Source organism: Sciurus vulgaris, assembly GCF_902686455.1.
Source record: "Sciurus vulgaris genome assembly, chromosome: 10".
Lineage (NCBI taxonomy): Eukaryota > Metazoa > Chordata > Mammalia > Rodentia > Sciuridae > Sciurus > Sciurus vulgaris.
The window spans coordinates 123,615,980-123,631,379 of NC_136470.1; the positions used below are offsets into that span (position 1 = coordinate 123,615,980).

Below are 15,400 nucleotides of genomic sequence, written 5' to 3' on the forward strand. Positions count from 1 at the left end.
ATACCATAAATTTAAGTAAATAAAATCTTTAGAAGCATGAAAAACTAAAGTAAAAAATTCAGGCATTACAAGTTTAACTTCTGTCATTTAAAAATTAAAAGCCTTCCCAAAGATTGGTTACATAAAGGGTTAAAGCACATCAATACTTGACAATTCAGGGCTCTAGTATATCACTATCAAGTTTATGTACAAATTCCAAGCATCTGAAGCAAGGAAAGATATGAAGAATAAATTGACATAAGTTCAGTGTAAATATTAGACACTTCTTTGGTAATCTCTCTCTCTACTAATGTCCAAAAGGAGGTTTTGTATACAGTACAAGACCAGAAGTCTACATTATACAATTTCAGGCCTACTTATAAAAGGTTCTTGGCATTATTTTTTTCTCCCCAAACATACTGTAAGCTATATTTTAAAAAGATCTTGTTACTTCCAATCTCAGTAATCCGATTATAAGACTCACTGAACAATTTCTGTTGGTATCTGTGAAAGCTGAGATTAACACAGGCAAACAGTTGTCTAGAGAATATACATCTAAACCATTATAATAATAATGATATTTTTTGGAAACAGGATCATGTAAAAGGGTGGAAGTGTGGCATACCATAATTTCAAGATAAGTTTTTACTTAAAAAGATTCATGCAAATAAATTTGAAAGATTTAGATCTAATAAAATAAGACTGGGAATATAGTTTACTGGTAGAGTGCTTGCCTAGCCTGTGCCAGGCCCTGAGTTTGATTCCCAGTACTTGGGGAAAAAAAGTATTTTAAAAAATAAGACTATTAATGAGTTTTTAAATGATTTGGAAAAGCTCCCGCCCCCATATTTTTTAATTGGTGCATTACAGTCATACATAAAGGTAGGATTTGTTATTATATATTCATACATATACAAAATATAACAATATAATTGGGCTATCATTCCCCAATATTTCTCCTCTTTCTCCTCTCCTCCCTCCCCATTGGAAAGGCTAAGTAAACATGAGAACAGAGAAAAACAAAACAAAACAAACAAACAAACAAACAAAACCCAAACAATCCAGAAAACAACTGATACTTCTGAATTTTTAAAAACAAAAATCAGGGCTGGGGAGATAGCTCAGTTGGTAGAGTGCTTGCCTTGCAAGCACAAGGCCCTGGGTTCAATCCCCAGCACCACAAAAAAAAAAAAAAAAAAAAAAAAAAAAAAAAAAAAAAAAAAAAAAAAATCAAAAAATACATAGATAACATAATGTAAAATATGTAATTAATATTATTAGTAGTAAAATATGCAACAAATGACATAAAGAACAATTAACATCAAAAAAGTCTATAAATTAAAGGGAAACTAAAGGGAAACTAAACATCCGATATACAACATCATTGTGCTCGTAGTTAACATACTTAAAAATTTGTCCACATGCCTAAAATCCCAGCAGCTCAGAAGGCTGAGGCAAGAGGATCTCAAGTTCAAAGCCAGACTCAGTAACTTAGTGAGGACATAAGCAACTTAGTGAGATCCTATCTAAAACTAAAAAATGAAAAGGACTAAGGATGTGGTTCAGTGGTTAAGTGCCCCTGGGTTCAATCCCTGGTAACAAAAGAAAATTAAAAGAAAAAAGAAAGAAACTAACTAGATCTCATGCTATTGTTTTTTTTTTTTTCTAACCAACACAGAACAAAAAACCCCAAGGTGAGTACAGATAATGATAATGAATTACACATTTCAAAAAGCTGGGAAAAGTATATGTAGAGTTTTCACTATAAAGAAATGGTGTTTGAAGACACAGATATAACCTGAGACAACCCACATATGTATAGAAACATCAACTGTTACTCCATTAATATGTACAATTTTTATGACTTCATGGATCAGATGAAATTTTTAAATCTAAATTTAAAAACTCAAAAGAAGGCATAACATGAGGAAAGGTAATTTTATAGACATATACAGATAATGATCTAATATATAAATTTGTGAAAACATAAAATAACCACCATTTCAAAAACAAAATGGCCAGTTATATTGCCACACGCAGGTAATCCCTGATATTTAGAAGGATGAGGCAGAAGTCTCAAGCATTAGGTCATCCTGGGTAACTTAGCAAGACTGTCTCAAAATGAAATGGGTTGGGGATGCAGCTCAGTGTTAGAACATCCTTGGGTTCAATCCCAAGTTCCATAAGAAGTAGTAGTGGAAAAAAAAAAAAAAAAAAAAAAAAAAAAAAAAAAAGCAAACAAAAATATCAAAATGATATATACCACAGTAGCCATGCAAAATATACTAAAATGAAAAGATACAAAACAGTATCTCACCACTCATTATTTTTCAAACAGCTATAAGTTCAGAACCTAACTTTTCTGCTAGGAACAAGAACTAAAAAACAAATTCCTGACCTAATGGGAAGATAAATAAATATCAACTACAATTTAATAATTGGTCAGATAAAGTATATGTATACAGGATCAGGTTTTGAGGGGAAAGAAGAGGCTCACACACTAGACAGTAAGTAAAAGTGATAATAGGCCAGGCACAGTGGTGCACGCTTGTAATCCCAGAGACTTAGAAGGCTGAGGCAGGAAGTTCAAGGCCAGTTTCAGCAACTTAGGCAGGAACTCAGCAACTTAACGTGATCCGGTCTCAAAATTAAAAAGGACTGGAGATGTAGCTCAGTGGTAGAGCATCCTGGGTTTAACCCCCAGTACCAAAAAAAAAAAAAAAAAAAAAAAAAAAAAAAGTGATCCTAGGAAAACATTCCTAGACAGCAAACGTCTGAACATCTATTATACATATGTATATATATTTGTTAACAAATATAATACTGTAATAAATATATATGTGTGTGTATATGTGTGTGTGTGTAGGGGATTGAACATTGAACCCAGGACCTAGTGCTTGCTATTAACACTGAGCTACACCCCAAGCCCTCTATACTAAATCTGAAAGTGTTAAGATCTAATCTTGCAACAAAGGGACATAGGAACAAAAAAATGGAAATTTGAAAGAATGCTCTGATAAACTGAATAAATAATAAAGCCCATGTATAAACATAAAATGAGGCTGAATGAGAAGAAAGCAGATCAGAGGACCTTACAGGAGGGTGAACATACATTCTTGTTTATGCTTACATCCTAGACCAATTATTAATAGTATCTCCTTTTACTTTTAAGAGAAAACTCTTTTGGATAATACAATGGTCACCTTTCTAGGACAAAAGAAATCTGGATGCTATTAAAAAAAAGTCACAAAATGCAGAGAGATCCTAAACAGCAGAGTGCTAAGATTAGATGTTTAAAAAAAATCATGCAATCATACTAGCAATAGCAAAAAGTAGTAGTTCCATTTGTGGTCAGTTTTTTAAACATAATACCTGGAACTTCAAAAATGTTGTATTATATCATCCCCAACCCTAATATCAGTAACTTTGCTTCTAACCTATGAGCAGGTCCCCATTCTTCATGTTCTGGTTAACCATTCTATTAAATTTCATGTATATCATTGCCCTTGCTCTTTTTTTTTTCTTTTTCGGTGCTGGGGATTGAACCCAGGGCCTTGTGCTTGCAAGGCAAGCACTCTACCAACTGAGCTATCTCCCCAGCCCGCCCTTGCTCTTAAAAATGTTTTTTTTTAAATCACGTATCATTTACACACATCATTAGATGACACACTGTTTAACTTTGCTAGTTTTTGAGCCTTTCATATACTGTGTCATGCTAGATGTAGTTTGAGAAATCAGATGTACTTCACCTGAGCCACCCTCAGAGGGACGACCCACAGAGATTTTTTTCTTTAAAGTACAAATGTTCATGCTCCATCCCTGAAAATTAATTCAATAGAAATAGTTTAACAACTTACATTCTTAGTTTATTTTAAGTACTTTTTTGCAATCATTATATAACTTTGAGTTTTGTACCACAGGAATAAATATTATATCAAACTTTTCTTGGTTCTGAAATTTCCACTATGTGATGTTTTTCTTTTGTTCTTCAGGTTGTGTTACCCTCTGGGGTTTCCTAAACCTAGAAATACACACTGGTCTGACTTTGAAAAAATCTTCATTAGATGAGAAAGAATCACTCCTCTTTTATTTTTTCAATCAAAAACAATTCACTGTGTAATTTAGACATATAGTACTGTGAGTTTTGATAAACACAGTCATGTAATCAGCAAAACAATCAAGATATAAAACAGACTGATCACTCCTCAAATTCCCCCAGATCCTTTTGTAGTCAGGCTCTTCCCTGGACCTGAAAATCTGTTTTCTGCCCCTGTAAGAGTTCCAATTGCTTTCTATCCTCACAAGCATCTGGTAACATCAGATTTTTATTTCTTCTTTAGTCTTTCTAATAGATTTGTAGTGGTATCCCACTGTGGTTTTAACCTGCACTTCTCTAATGACAAATGATGTTTCTTTGTATGTGCTTATTTGCCATTCATCTGGTAGTATCTGTTCAATTCTTTTGTTCATTTTTAAAACATTGGGTTGTTTTATTACTATTGAATTTTGAGGGATCTTTCTATTTTTGGATAGAAGTTCTTTATCAGATATGGGATTTATAAGTATTCATCAGCAAACTGGCCTTTGTTTTTAATTTTGATGAAGATTAATGTCTGTATTTCTTTTTCTCTGTGCTTTTGGTGTTATACCTAAGAAATCTCTGATTAAACCAAGGTCACAAAGATTTTTGTCATGTTTTCTTCTAGAAGTTTTATAGTAGCATGTTTTATATTTAGGTCTATAATCCATCTTGGGATTTTTTTTTTTCTTTTTTTAAGAACAGGTCTCACTATGTTGCTCAGGATGATCATGAATTCCTGGGCTCCAGTGATCATTCTGCCTCAGCTTTCCATAGCGCCTGGCTGACTTAATTTTTTAAAAAAATATTTTTCTTAAGTTGTTTAACCTTTATTTATTTATTTGTATGCGGTGCTGAGAATCGAACCCAGTGCCTCACACATGCTAGGCAAGTGCTGTACCACTGAGCCACAATCCCAGTCCCTGAATTGATTTTGTATATGGTATAAGTATGAATTCTTTTTTCATGTATGTTTTTGATGAAAGATTATTGTTTCTCTAAATAATTGCTTTTGTATCTTTGTGAAAAAAAATCAACTGACCATGTAGGTAGGAATCTTATTCTGGACTCTATCCTGCTTCTTCAATATATATTTATCCTTTCTTTTTTCTCTTTTTGGTACTGGGGATTGAACTGAGGGGTGTTTAACCACTGAGCTACATCCCCAGTCCTTTTTAAAATACTTTATTCAGAGACAGGGTCTTCCTGAGTTGCTTACGGTCTCGCTAAGTTGCTGAGGCTGGCTTTGAATTTGAGATCCTCCTGCCTCAGCCTCCCAAGCAGTGGAGAATACAGGCACGTCGCACTGTGGCTGGCTACCTATCCTTTCTTTAATACCACATCATATTGCTTAGGGTTTGCAATCCTGAAATCAGGTAGTGTGAATCTCCTTTCCACTTCTCTTTTAAAATTCTTTAAAAATTTAAAAAAATTTTCTCTTTAAAATTCTTTGCCCTTCCATGTGAATATTTTCCATATGAATATTAGAGTCAAGTTGTCAGTTTCTACAAAAAAATTCTACTCAGATTTCAACTAGAACTGTTAAATCTACAGATCAGTTGGAGGAGAACTGACAGTAACACTATAGAATCTTCCAATTCATAAATATAATTTTCATTCTTTGATTTCTTTTACTACTGATTTATAGCTTTCAGCACACATATTTTGTTAGTTTTCAAAAAAATTTTTAAAGTTGTAGATGGACACAATACCTTTATTTTTTTTTACTTATTTTTATGTGGTGCTGAGGATCTAAACCAGTGCCTCACATGTGCCAGGCAGGTGCTCTATCACTGAGTCACAACCCCAGCCCCTATTTTGTTGTTTTATATCTAAGTATTTCATATTTTTGTAGCTATTGTAAATGACACATCTTATAAAATTTCATTTTCTAATTGTTCAGTGTAAAACAATGGATTTTTAAATTTAAAAAGTATCAACATCAGATTACATAATATAAAATGATATACAATTCAAATTGTTTTCTAACCACTATAGATCTCTAGTTTTCCACTGAGAAAGCCTTAGTTAATAGTTTTTATATATCCCAGAAATAATCTGTCAATTAGATGTGTATAAATAAAGATCATCTCACCCTTTGAAATTACATATACTGATCTCTTCCTTGCTCCTTTCATTCAATATAGCAGTAAATCATAAGAAAAAATCTACCTCATTATTTAATTCATAGTTATACAGAATTGGAAAGAATCAAAACTATCCTACTAATTTTACTGGTTCTCTATTCACGAACATTTAATTATTTCAACTTTTAAATTTAATAAAAATTTGTAGCTATACCTTTATACATACATTCAAGTATGTATCTGTAGTCTAATTTCCTAGAACTACAAATGCTCAGAGGATGTATATATCCAACTTTCAATTTGATAAAGACAGGCCAACAATCTTCTAAAGGGGTTATACCAACTATTCTCACAGTATGAGAGGAATCAAGTAGTTAAGAAAAGTTTCATAAGGGTTTCTGATGTACACATACAGTTTAGAAATACTGGAACAGAGATTAGATTGGAGAAAGGATGACACTGTGGTTACTAAGACAAATAGGAAGTTTCTTCAGTAATTAACAAGAGAAAATATGTGAGACGGAATTAAGGTAGTAGAGCCTGGAGGAATATAGCAAATGGATATTCAGAAGGTAGAATTTATAAAAATGAACAAAAGTCTTTTGAAATTAGTAACTGCTTTTAATAAGCTATTAAAATATCTTTAGGGGAAGAAGAAGATGGTGGAACAGAGCTAAGTGGCAATTCCTGATCTCTCCACAATGCAGAAAGGAGGCAATGAAGGAAGAGCTGACCAAAGACAACTTTACTAGAAGTGTATACCTGGATTAATGGAACTGTGGAGAACAGTATCAACAAGTTATTTGTTTTTCATAAGACTGATGAGTATTGTGGTTTTGCTCTAAAGTGACTGTAGTAAATAGGGTTCAGTGGCTTCTGTCAAAGTGGTGCTGATACTGAAAACAGCAGAGGATACACATTGAGCTTAAGTATCAATACCTGGATATTCACTCAGCACAGGGCTAGTAAAAGAAGGAATCTCATGAAAATAGTCCCTAAGCATAAAAGAATATCACCTCAATAGATCAATAGACATACAAGTAATATTAAAAAACAAGGAAGAAACCACTCCAAACTGCCCACACTTTTAACAGCTAATTCTACTGACACTGCAGTGGAAGAAATACCCAAGAAAGAATTTTGGAAGATCATAGTTAAAATGTTCAATAAGTTAATATAAGAGATAATGAGTGAAATTAGAGAAAATACAGGAAGTCAAAGATTATTTCAGTCAAGAGATAGAGATTCTGAAAAAGAACCAAATGGAAATCCTAGAAATGAAAGACTCAATAAATTAAATTAAATGTTTGATGGAAAACATCATCAATGGATTAGATGACTTTGAAGATAGATTTTTAGGCCCTGAAGACAAAGTATATAATCTTGAAAATAAAGTTGACAAAGAAAAGATGTTAAGGAACCATGATCAAAATATTCAAGAAACATGAGAGAAACACTGAGAGACAAAGATTTAAGAATCCCTGGGGTAGATGAAGATTCTGAAATACGAACTAAAGGAATATACAATCTTTTCAATGAAATAATACTAGAAAAATTTCCAAATCCTAGGAATGGGATGGAAATCCAAATACAAGAGGCATATAGAAGTCCAAATAGGCAAGATCAAAAAAGATCTTCTCCAAGACATCTTATGATGAAAATGTCTAATATATGGACTAAGGATAGAATTTTAAAAGCTGCAAGAGAAAAACAGCAAGTCACATTTTAGAGGTAAACCAATTCAGATTTCAACTGATTTCTCAAAGTGGATCAAAGATCTAAGAAACTGCAACTGCTAGAAGAAAATGTAGACTCAACACTTCAACATATTGGCACAGGCATCAACTTCCTTAACAAAACTCCTAAAGTGCAAGAAATAAAACCAAAAATCAATAAGAGGGATGGCATCAAGTCAAAAAGATTCTGCATAGCAAAGGAAATGAGCATTTTCAGACAACCTACAAAATAGGGGATTAATATCCAGAATATAGAACAACCTAACACCAAAAAACACCCAAATGGGCAAAAGAACTAAACAAACATTTCTCAAAAGAAGAAAGACAAATGGCCAATATATATGTGAAAAAACGCTGAATATCTATTAATCAGGAAATGCAAATAAGAACTATGCTGAGCCCTAGTCATTGAGCCTCTGCCAAGAACCAAGCAGCCTCCCCCTCGACCTCAAGCAGCCTAACCCTCTCAGCCTTCTGCAGGTCTAACAGCTGCCTTCTGCAGGACGTTTCTACCAAGGGAAAGGAATCATACTGTATGTTTGCTATTTAGAATCCTCATTCTTTCGACACCTTTGCTGATGCAAGTAAGAGTGATGACCTGCTTCCTGCTGGCACTGAGGATTATATTCACATAAAAATTCAGAGAAACAGCAGAAAGACCCTTACTACTGTCCAAGGGAGCACTGATGATTATGATAAAAATAAATTAGTGAAGGTGCTTAAGAAGAAATTTACATGCAATGGTACTGTAATCGAGCATCCAGAATAAGGAGAAGTAATTCAGCTACAAGGTGACCTGTGCAAGAACATATGCCAGTTCCTGGTATAGAGTGGGGCTAAGGATGAACAGCTGAAGGGTCATGGGTTTTAAGTACTTGTGGCTCACTGAAGTTTAAGTGAGTATTTCCTTGCAATGAGTAGAATTTCCGTTCTGCTCCTTGTCATAAGTTGAAACACCTCAGAACTTGTATAATTTAACCATTTGGGGTCTGCTTTTAACTTGGACTAATGTAACTCCTTCATGCAATAAACTGAAGAGCCAAAGCAAAACAAAAAAATTCCCACAAAAACAAATAAACAAAAACCAACCCTGATATTCCATCTTACTCCTATCAGAATGGAAATTACCAAGAACACAAATAATAAAAAATGTTCGAGAGGATATAGAGAAAAAGGTACATTCAAACATTGTTGGTGGGATTGTAAATTAGTATGACAAGTCTGGAAAGAAGCATGGAAGACCCCTCAAAACACTAGGAATGGAAATCATATGACTCAGTAATCCACTCCTCAGTATTTATCCAGAAGATCTAAAATCAATATACTATAGGGATGCAGCCACATCAACATTTATAGCAGCACAATTCACAATAGGCCAGTTATGGAATCAACCTAGGGGCTGGTAAACGAATGGATAAAGAAAATGTGATACATACACACACACACACACACACACGTATGCACACACACACAGTGGAGTTCCAGTTAACCATAAAGAAGAATAAAATCATGACAGTTGCTAGTAAACAAAACTGGAGACCATGATGCTAGATGAAATAAACCAGACCTGGAAAGTTAAAGGTTAATGTTTTCTCCCATATGTGGAAGCTAGAGGGGGCTGGAAGAGAAGGAAAGGGGGTTGGGAATGTGTGAAGAACTCTATGAAAATAGAAGACAGATCCATGGAGCAGAGGAAGGGGATTGAGGAGGGATGGGGAAAGGAAAGAACTGTAGAAAGAATATGACCAAATTTTCCTGTGTATATATATATGATTGTACCACAGTGAATCTCACTTTTTTGTATAGTCACATGACAATAATTAAAAATATATATAAATAAACAGAAGAAGGATCATTAGTAGAGGAATGGGAATAGGGGGACACAGGAGGAGAGGAAAAGGAGAAGTACCGGGAACTGAATTAGAGCAAATTACATTCCATGCTTGTATAAACATGTCAAAATGAACCTATTAAACTAATAAAATTAACTATAAAACATATCTTTAGGACCAGTCAAATATTTTTGTAAATAATGACTAGGCAGGTAGCAAGTTGGATGTGTGTTTGTATATGTGTGTGATGGTGAAGTAAAGGTTCATAACACCAGATTCCTGGCTTTTTGACCTAGGAATCTTGGTGAATAATTAATGGATAGAGGAATCCTGAAAGGTTTTGATATGGTAAGCCCAAGGAACTTGGAAGTGGGTAACTGAAATAATTTCTATGTTAGCAAGGATATAAGTATATAGTCTTCAATGAAAGCATACTCTATTAACACATACAAGTCATAATCTATAAAAAAAAAATCTGACTTAAGTTAAACCCACTCCCTACACTATATAAGTAATGTGATAATTTCTAGTTCATGCTAATGGACTGAAAATCAGCATCTAATCTCCCTCTCCCTGTCCCCTATTTCCAATAAAACAGCCCAAAAGATACTTAGAAAAAAGATAAATACAGAAAAAATCTAACATGGAGAATATATCTGAAGGAATGGGATGGGGTTAAGAAGGCATAGTTCGAGTATAGTTCAAGTTCCTTAGTATCAGTGGTAGTAGAAAATCAATAGCAGAAAATGTGAAGAGAATGAAAAGAATTTAAAAGCTTGGTTTGAGTGGGTGTGCCAGGCAAATTATTTAACATCCCTATGCTTTAGTTTTACCAATATGATGAAAATACACATATATATCTCATATGGTTTTCATTAAAGTTTAAACAAATGAATTATATGTACCAACTTAAATTCTAACTACAAAATGAAAATTTTCTATTATTGATACCCAGAGAGGCCCAAAGTTAGTGCTGTATGATTACATTTTTTAAATGGGTTTACTCATACTATTGTGTTCTACAGCAATCTTTTTTCTTTTTGAAAATTGAAACATTATAGTTATATATAATAGTTGAGTTCATTCTGACAAAATCATACATGCAAGGAATTTGATTTCAATCCCCATTCTCCTCTCCCCTTTTCTTCCCCTTCCTCTGTTCTCCTTCCTCTGCTCTACTGGTCTTTCTCTTTCTCTTTTATTTTATTCTTTTTTTTTTTTTTTTAGGGTGCTGGGGATCGAACCCAGGGCCTTATGCTTACAAGGCAAGCACTCTACTGACTGAGCTATTTCCCCAGCCCCATTTTATTCATTTTTGAATGGTATTTTTACATATATATAAAGATAAAATTCTCTTTGGTATATTTACATATATAGCAATAACATTTTTAAAAAAATTCTGTAAATACTCTTTTTATTTTCAATTTATAGAATTTACTCGGAGTTCTGGAAACAATACATTAAAGCAGAAATTTGATAGTCTATTTTTTTTTCAGATGCTATTCAAGATCACAATTAAAACTATACCAACAGGAAACGGGTACAAAGTCACAAAACAAGATAGGGATGATGAAACATCTTTTGCCTTAAAAATAGATATGATGACCTATGGAATAGAACAAAAAACACAAGACAAATCCACAGACACAGTCATCCGCTCTTTGACAAAGGGGTCAAAAACATACATTGGAGAAAAGTCTTTTTTAAACAAATGGGCTGGGAAAACTGGATATTCATGTGTAAAAGAATGAAACTAGATTCCTATCTCATACCCTGCACAAGAATGAACATGAACTGGATCAAAAAGACCTAGGAATTAGACTAGAAACACTGCAACTGCTAGGAGAAAACACAGGGCTAATATTCCAACATACTGACTTAGGCACTGACTTTCTTAATAAAACTCAAGAAATAAAACCAAGAATCATTAGTGAAATGGCATCAAATTAAAAAGCTAGATAGTAAGGGAAATAATTGAGAGCACAAAGAGAAAGCCTACAGAATGGCAGAAAGTCTTTGTCAGCTTTTCTTCTGAAAGGGGATTAATATCCAGACTACATAAAGAACTCATATAACTTAATACCAAAAAACCAAATAACCCAACTGATAAAGGGACAAATGACCTAAACAGATAGTTCTCAAAACAATTAATACAAATAGTCAACAAATAAATGAAAAATGTTCAATAATCTTAGCAATCAGAGAAATGCAAATTGAAACTACACTTGAGATTTCATTTTTCTCCAATTAGAAAGGCAATCATCAAGAATATAAATAACAATAAAAACGCTGGCAAGTATATGGGGGAAAAGACACACACATTGTAGGTGGAACAGCAAATTAATACAACTATTTCTCAAAGTAATATGGTGCTTCCTCAAAAAAATAGGAATGAACCCATCAGCTATCTCACTTGTTTGTATTTGTCCAAAAGAACTAAAATCACCACACTACAGTGATACAAGCATATCAATATTTATGGCAGCACGATTTATAATATTCAAGTTGTGGAACCAGTCTAGGTACCTGTCAACAGGAAAATGGATAAGGAAAATATGCTATATATACATAATGGGATTCTACTCAGTCATGAAGATGAATAAAACTGGACATTTGCTGGTCAGTGGATGGAAATAGAAAACATGCTCAGTCATAGATTCAGAAAGTCAAGGGTCAAATGTTTTATGTCACATACTGAAGTGGGGGGGCTTGGAGAAAGGAATATTAAAAAAAAGTGTGTGGGGGTGCTCAGGATAACAGAATGGAGACCAACAGAATAGTGGAAGGGGAGGAAGGAGATTGAGATGAAGGGAGGATGGAAGGGTACAGGGAAGTACTGGCAATGAAATCTATCAAATTATGCTATGTCCGTTTTCAAATATATAACACTAAATTCTGTATATATATATGTTAATGTAAAAATTAAACTAATAATAATAAAAGAGATCAGAGTGCAGAAGAGTAGAACAAGGAGATCAGGGTTAGGGCAGAAGAGAGGAAAAGGGAAGGTACTAGGGAAGGAGATCCAGCAAATTATATTCTATGCATGTAAGAATATGGCATAATGAATTCCACGTATGTAAAATTACATAATGTGCCCATGAAAAAGAAAAAGAATTAGTTGAATATAGTTTTTATATCTTCAGTACTGGGTATTTTAAGAGATGTTTCCAAGAACTGCTAAAATGGACAAATCATGCACTCAAATTCTGTACACATAGCTAGACTAGAATTTGTGTCTAAGAAGTTAGAGAGTTAAAACAAATATCACATAAATGTTTTATTTGACAAATTAATACAAAATGAGGAAAATAACACCTATGCAGTGAAAGTAAGTAATAAAAAAGCAAAATAACATCAGAATACAGCACTGTGAGACCGTCACAAGTCAGTATTAAGGTAATAATGATGGGGTAGTGAATTAAAAAATAACTTCAGACATCATTATAGTCCCAAATGAAAGAGAGTTATGTATTTTTAGTCTCTCCTTGAACAAAAGGAGGAAAGCAAAAAGGGAGTAGCTTATGTTTCTCAATTCCTTGCAAACCTGAAGAGTATTTTGAGAATGAGTGAACTGTTATAGGGTACTGAAAACTCAGATCACAAAAATGGGAAATTGAAGTGCCAGTAATAAATGAGAAAAAAAAAGTCAAATATTTAACCTTGTACCATAAACTACAATAAAAATACCTAACATAACCAGGGACATTTGTTGTATTAAGAGTGGTTTTACATGAAGCAGGGTTCAAAAAGGTGAATGTTAGGCAATTTTCTGGAGGTGATGCTGAGGATCGAACCCAAGGCCTTTCATATTACAAGGAAAGTGCTTTGTCACAATAAAACACTGGTATGTGAGACATATAAAAAAAAATTTTGTTTTTTTTTAAATGGTATGGGGATGAAACCCAGGGCCTTGTGTATGCTAGGCAAGCACTCTATCACTGAGTTACATCTCCAGACCGTTTTTTTTTTCTGACATGGGATTTCACCATGTGGACCAGGCAGGCCTTGCAGTGCTGGGTTCAAGGATCTCTCTAAGTTTCCCAAGTCACTATGACTACAGGCATTACCATGTCTGGCTTCTGTGATCGATTTTTAATATGAAATTGTCATTTTGCTATATGTGTTGAAATTCTTATTGCTTTACAGTACTGAAGTATCACTGCAGCATTCTATATTACCAAATGGGAATGAGAGAGAGAATCTCTAAATATGACCTACACTCACAATTCAACTATAAAGTTGTTATTTTGGTCTTTATGAGTATCTGCAGAATACAGAAACCACTCCTTTCTCATGCAGAATTGAACTAATTATTCTCCTCACATCTTCAGACTAGGCAAAGTTTACTCAATTCCTGCCTAATGTACTATAACACATGAGCACAAAAAATTCTAAAATCTGCTAAAGGCTCCCAAAATTATTTAACTACAGAAGCTAAGCCATGCCTAAGGCCTGATATGAAATACCTGGAACAAAGCCTGGAATACAGTCATGATCAAACAATTTCATTACATTATGTTATGGTAGTAATTAATCATATTTTCCCTAGAAGAGCATTATCATAGCAAAAGTTCTCTAATTTTTTTGACTCTAACACATCTGAATATGTGATATACTAACAGTAACAGTCAATCACTATGGTAATAATTCTCAAAGGAGAGGGCTGCATTAAAGAATTATCAACTACTTTCTATAAAGGGCTTTAAAATTGTAACTTCAGAGAAGTTTAATTTTAAAACAGAGAAAGAATATCGATAATTCCTACCTGTTCTGGCATAGCTCCATGTTCAATTCCAGTCTTCAATAATCTATAGCAATTGCCAAACAGATCCCATTTTGTGAGATCATGAGCACTAAAATAAACAAAAGATGCATTAACTTCATTCTAGAGTGGAAGAAAACATATACTTGAGCTGAGTTCCAGTAAAAGGAAGAGTAAAATAAAACATGATTTTCTTTAAGAATTAAATAAGATCCACTGAGGAAATGTTCAAGTGAGAGACAGAGAAAGACAGAGAGACAGACAGACAGACAGACACACACACACAGAATGAAAAAGAGCCGATACTAGGAATTCACTGAAGCAATCAATAATAAAACTTCAATCATTTAACTGAAGGTTTCTACCATGAGGTCAACATAAGCTCAAACTCCATACGTGGGTAACTTCAATTTTTAGTTTTTTAAAATATACCCTAAACAGATCCATTTACAATTTTAAAATTTATAATCACACGCACACACACACACAATCTACCTATCTTTTTTGGGTGGTGGGGGATACTGGGAAATCAACCCCGAGGCACTTTCTATTGAGTTACATTCCAGCCCTTTTAAAATTTACTTTTAATTATTTTTTTATTTTGAGACAGGTTCTTGCTAAGTTGATGAGACTGGTCTCAAACTTGGGATCCTCCTACCTTGGACTCCCAAATTGCTGGGATTACAGGCATGAGTCACTGAATCTGGCTAAAACCTTAGATTTCTGAAACTGCTTTAGAAATCTGTAGAATTCATGAAGAGCCTCAACGAAACTTTTTTTTTGACAATCAAGTTCTACTTTCCTTTCTTCATTGAGAAGGGCATAATTATAAGATACATACAAATTATAGCTTGAAAAAATACATTTCATTCACGTGAACCTTTTTTCTTCATTCAAACTCACATAGTAAGAATACCATAATA

The 15,400-nt window shown here is 33.7% G+C and overlaps 1 protein-coding gene across 10 annotated transcripts in view; it reads right to left on the bottom strand.

The window, feature by feature from the left end:
• Window positions 1–15,400, bottom strand: part of STAG1 (STAG1 cohesin complex component) — a gene marked incomplete at its 3' end in the record, with an annotated part of 382,903 nt that overhangs the window by 49,735 nt on the left and 317,768 nt on the right. For all 10 annotated transcript variants that reach the window (XM_079154996.1, XM_079154998.1, XM_079155002.1 and 7 more), the window contains one exon: window positions 14,481–14,568. In XM_079154996.1, the coding sequence (XP_079011122.1) occupies window positions 14,481–14,568 (88 nt within the window). The remainder of the gene's footprint in view (window positions 1–14,480; window positions 14,569–15,400) is intronic.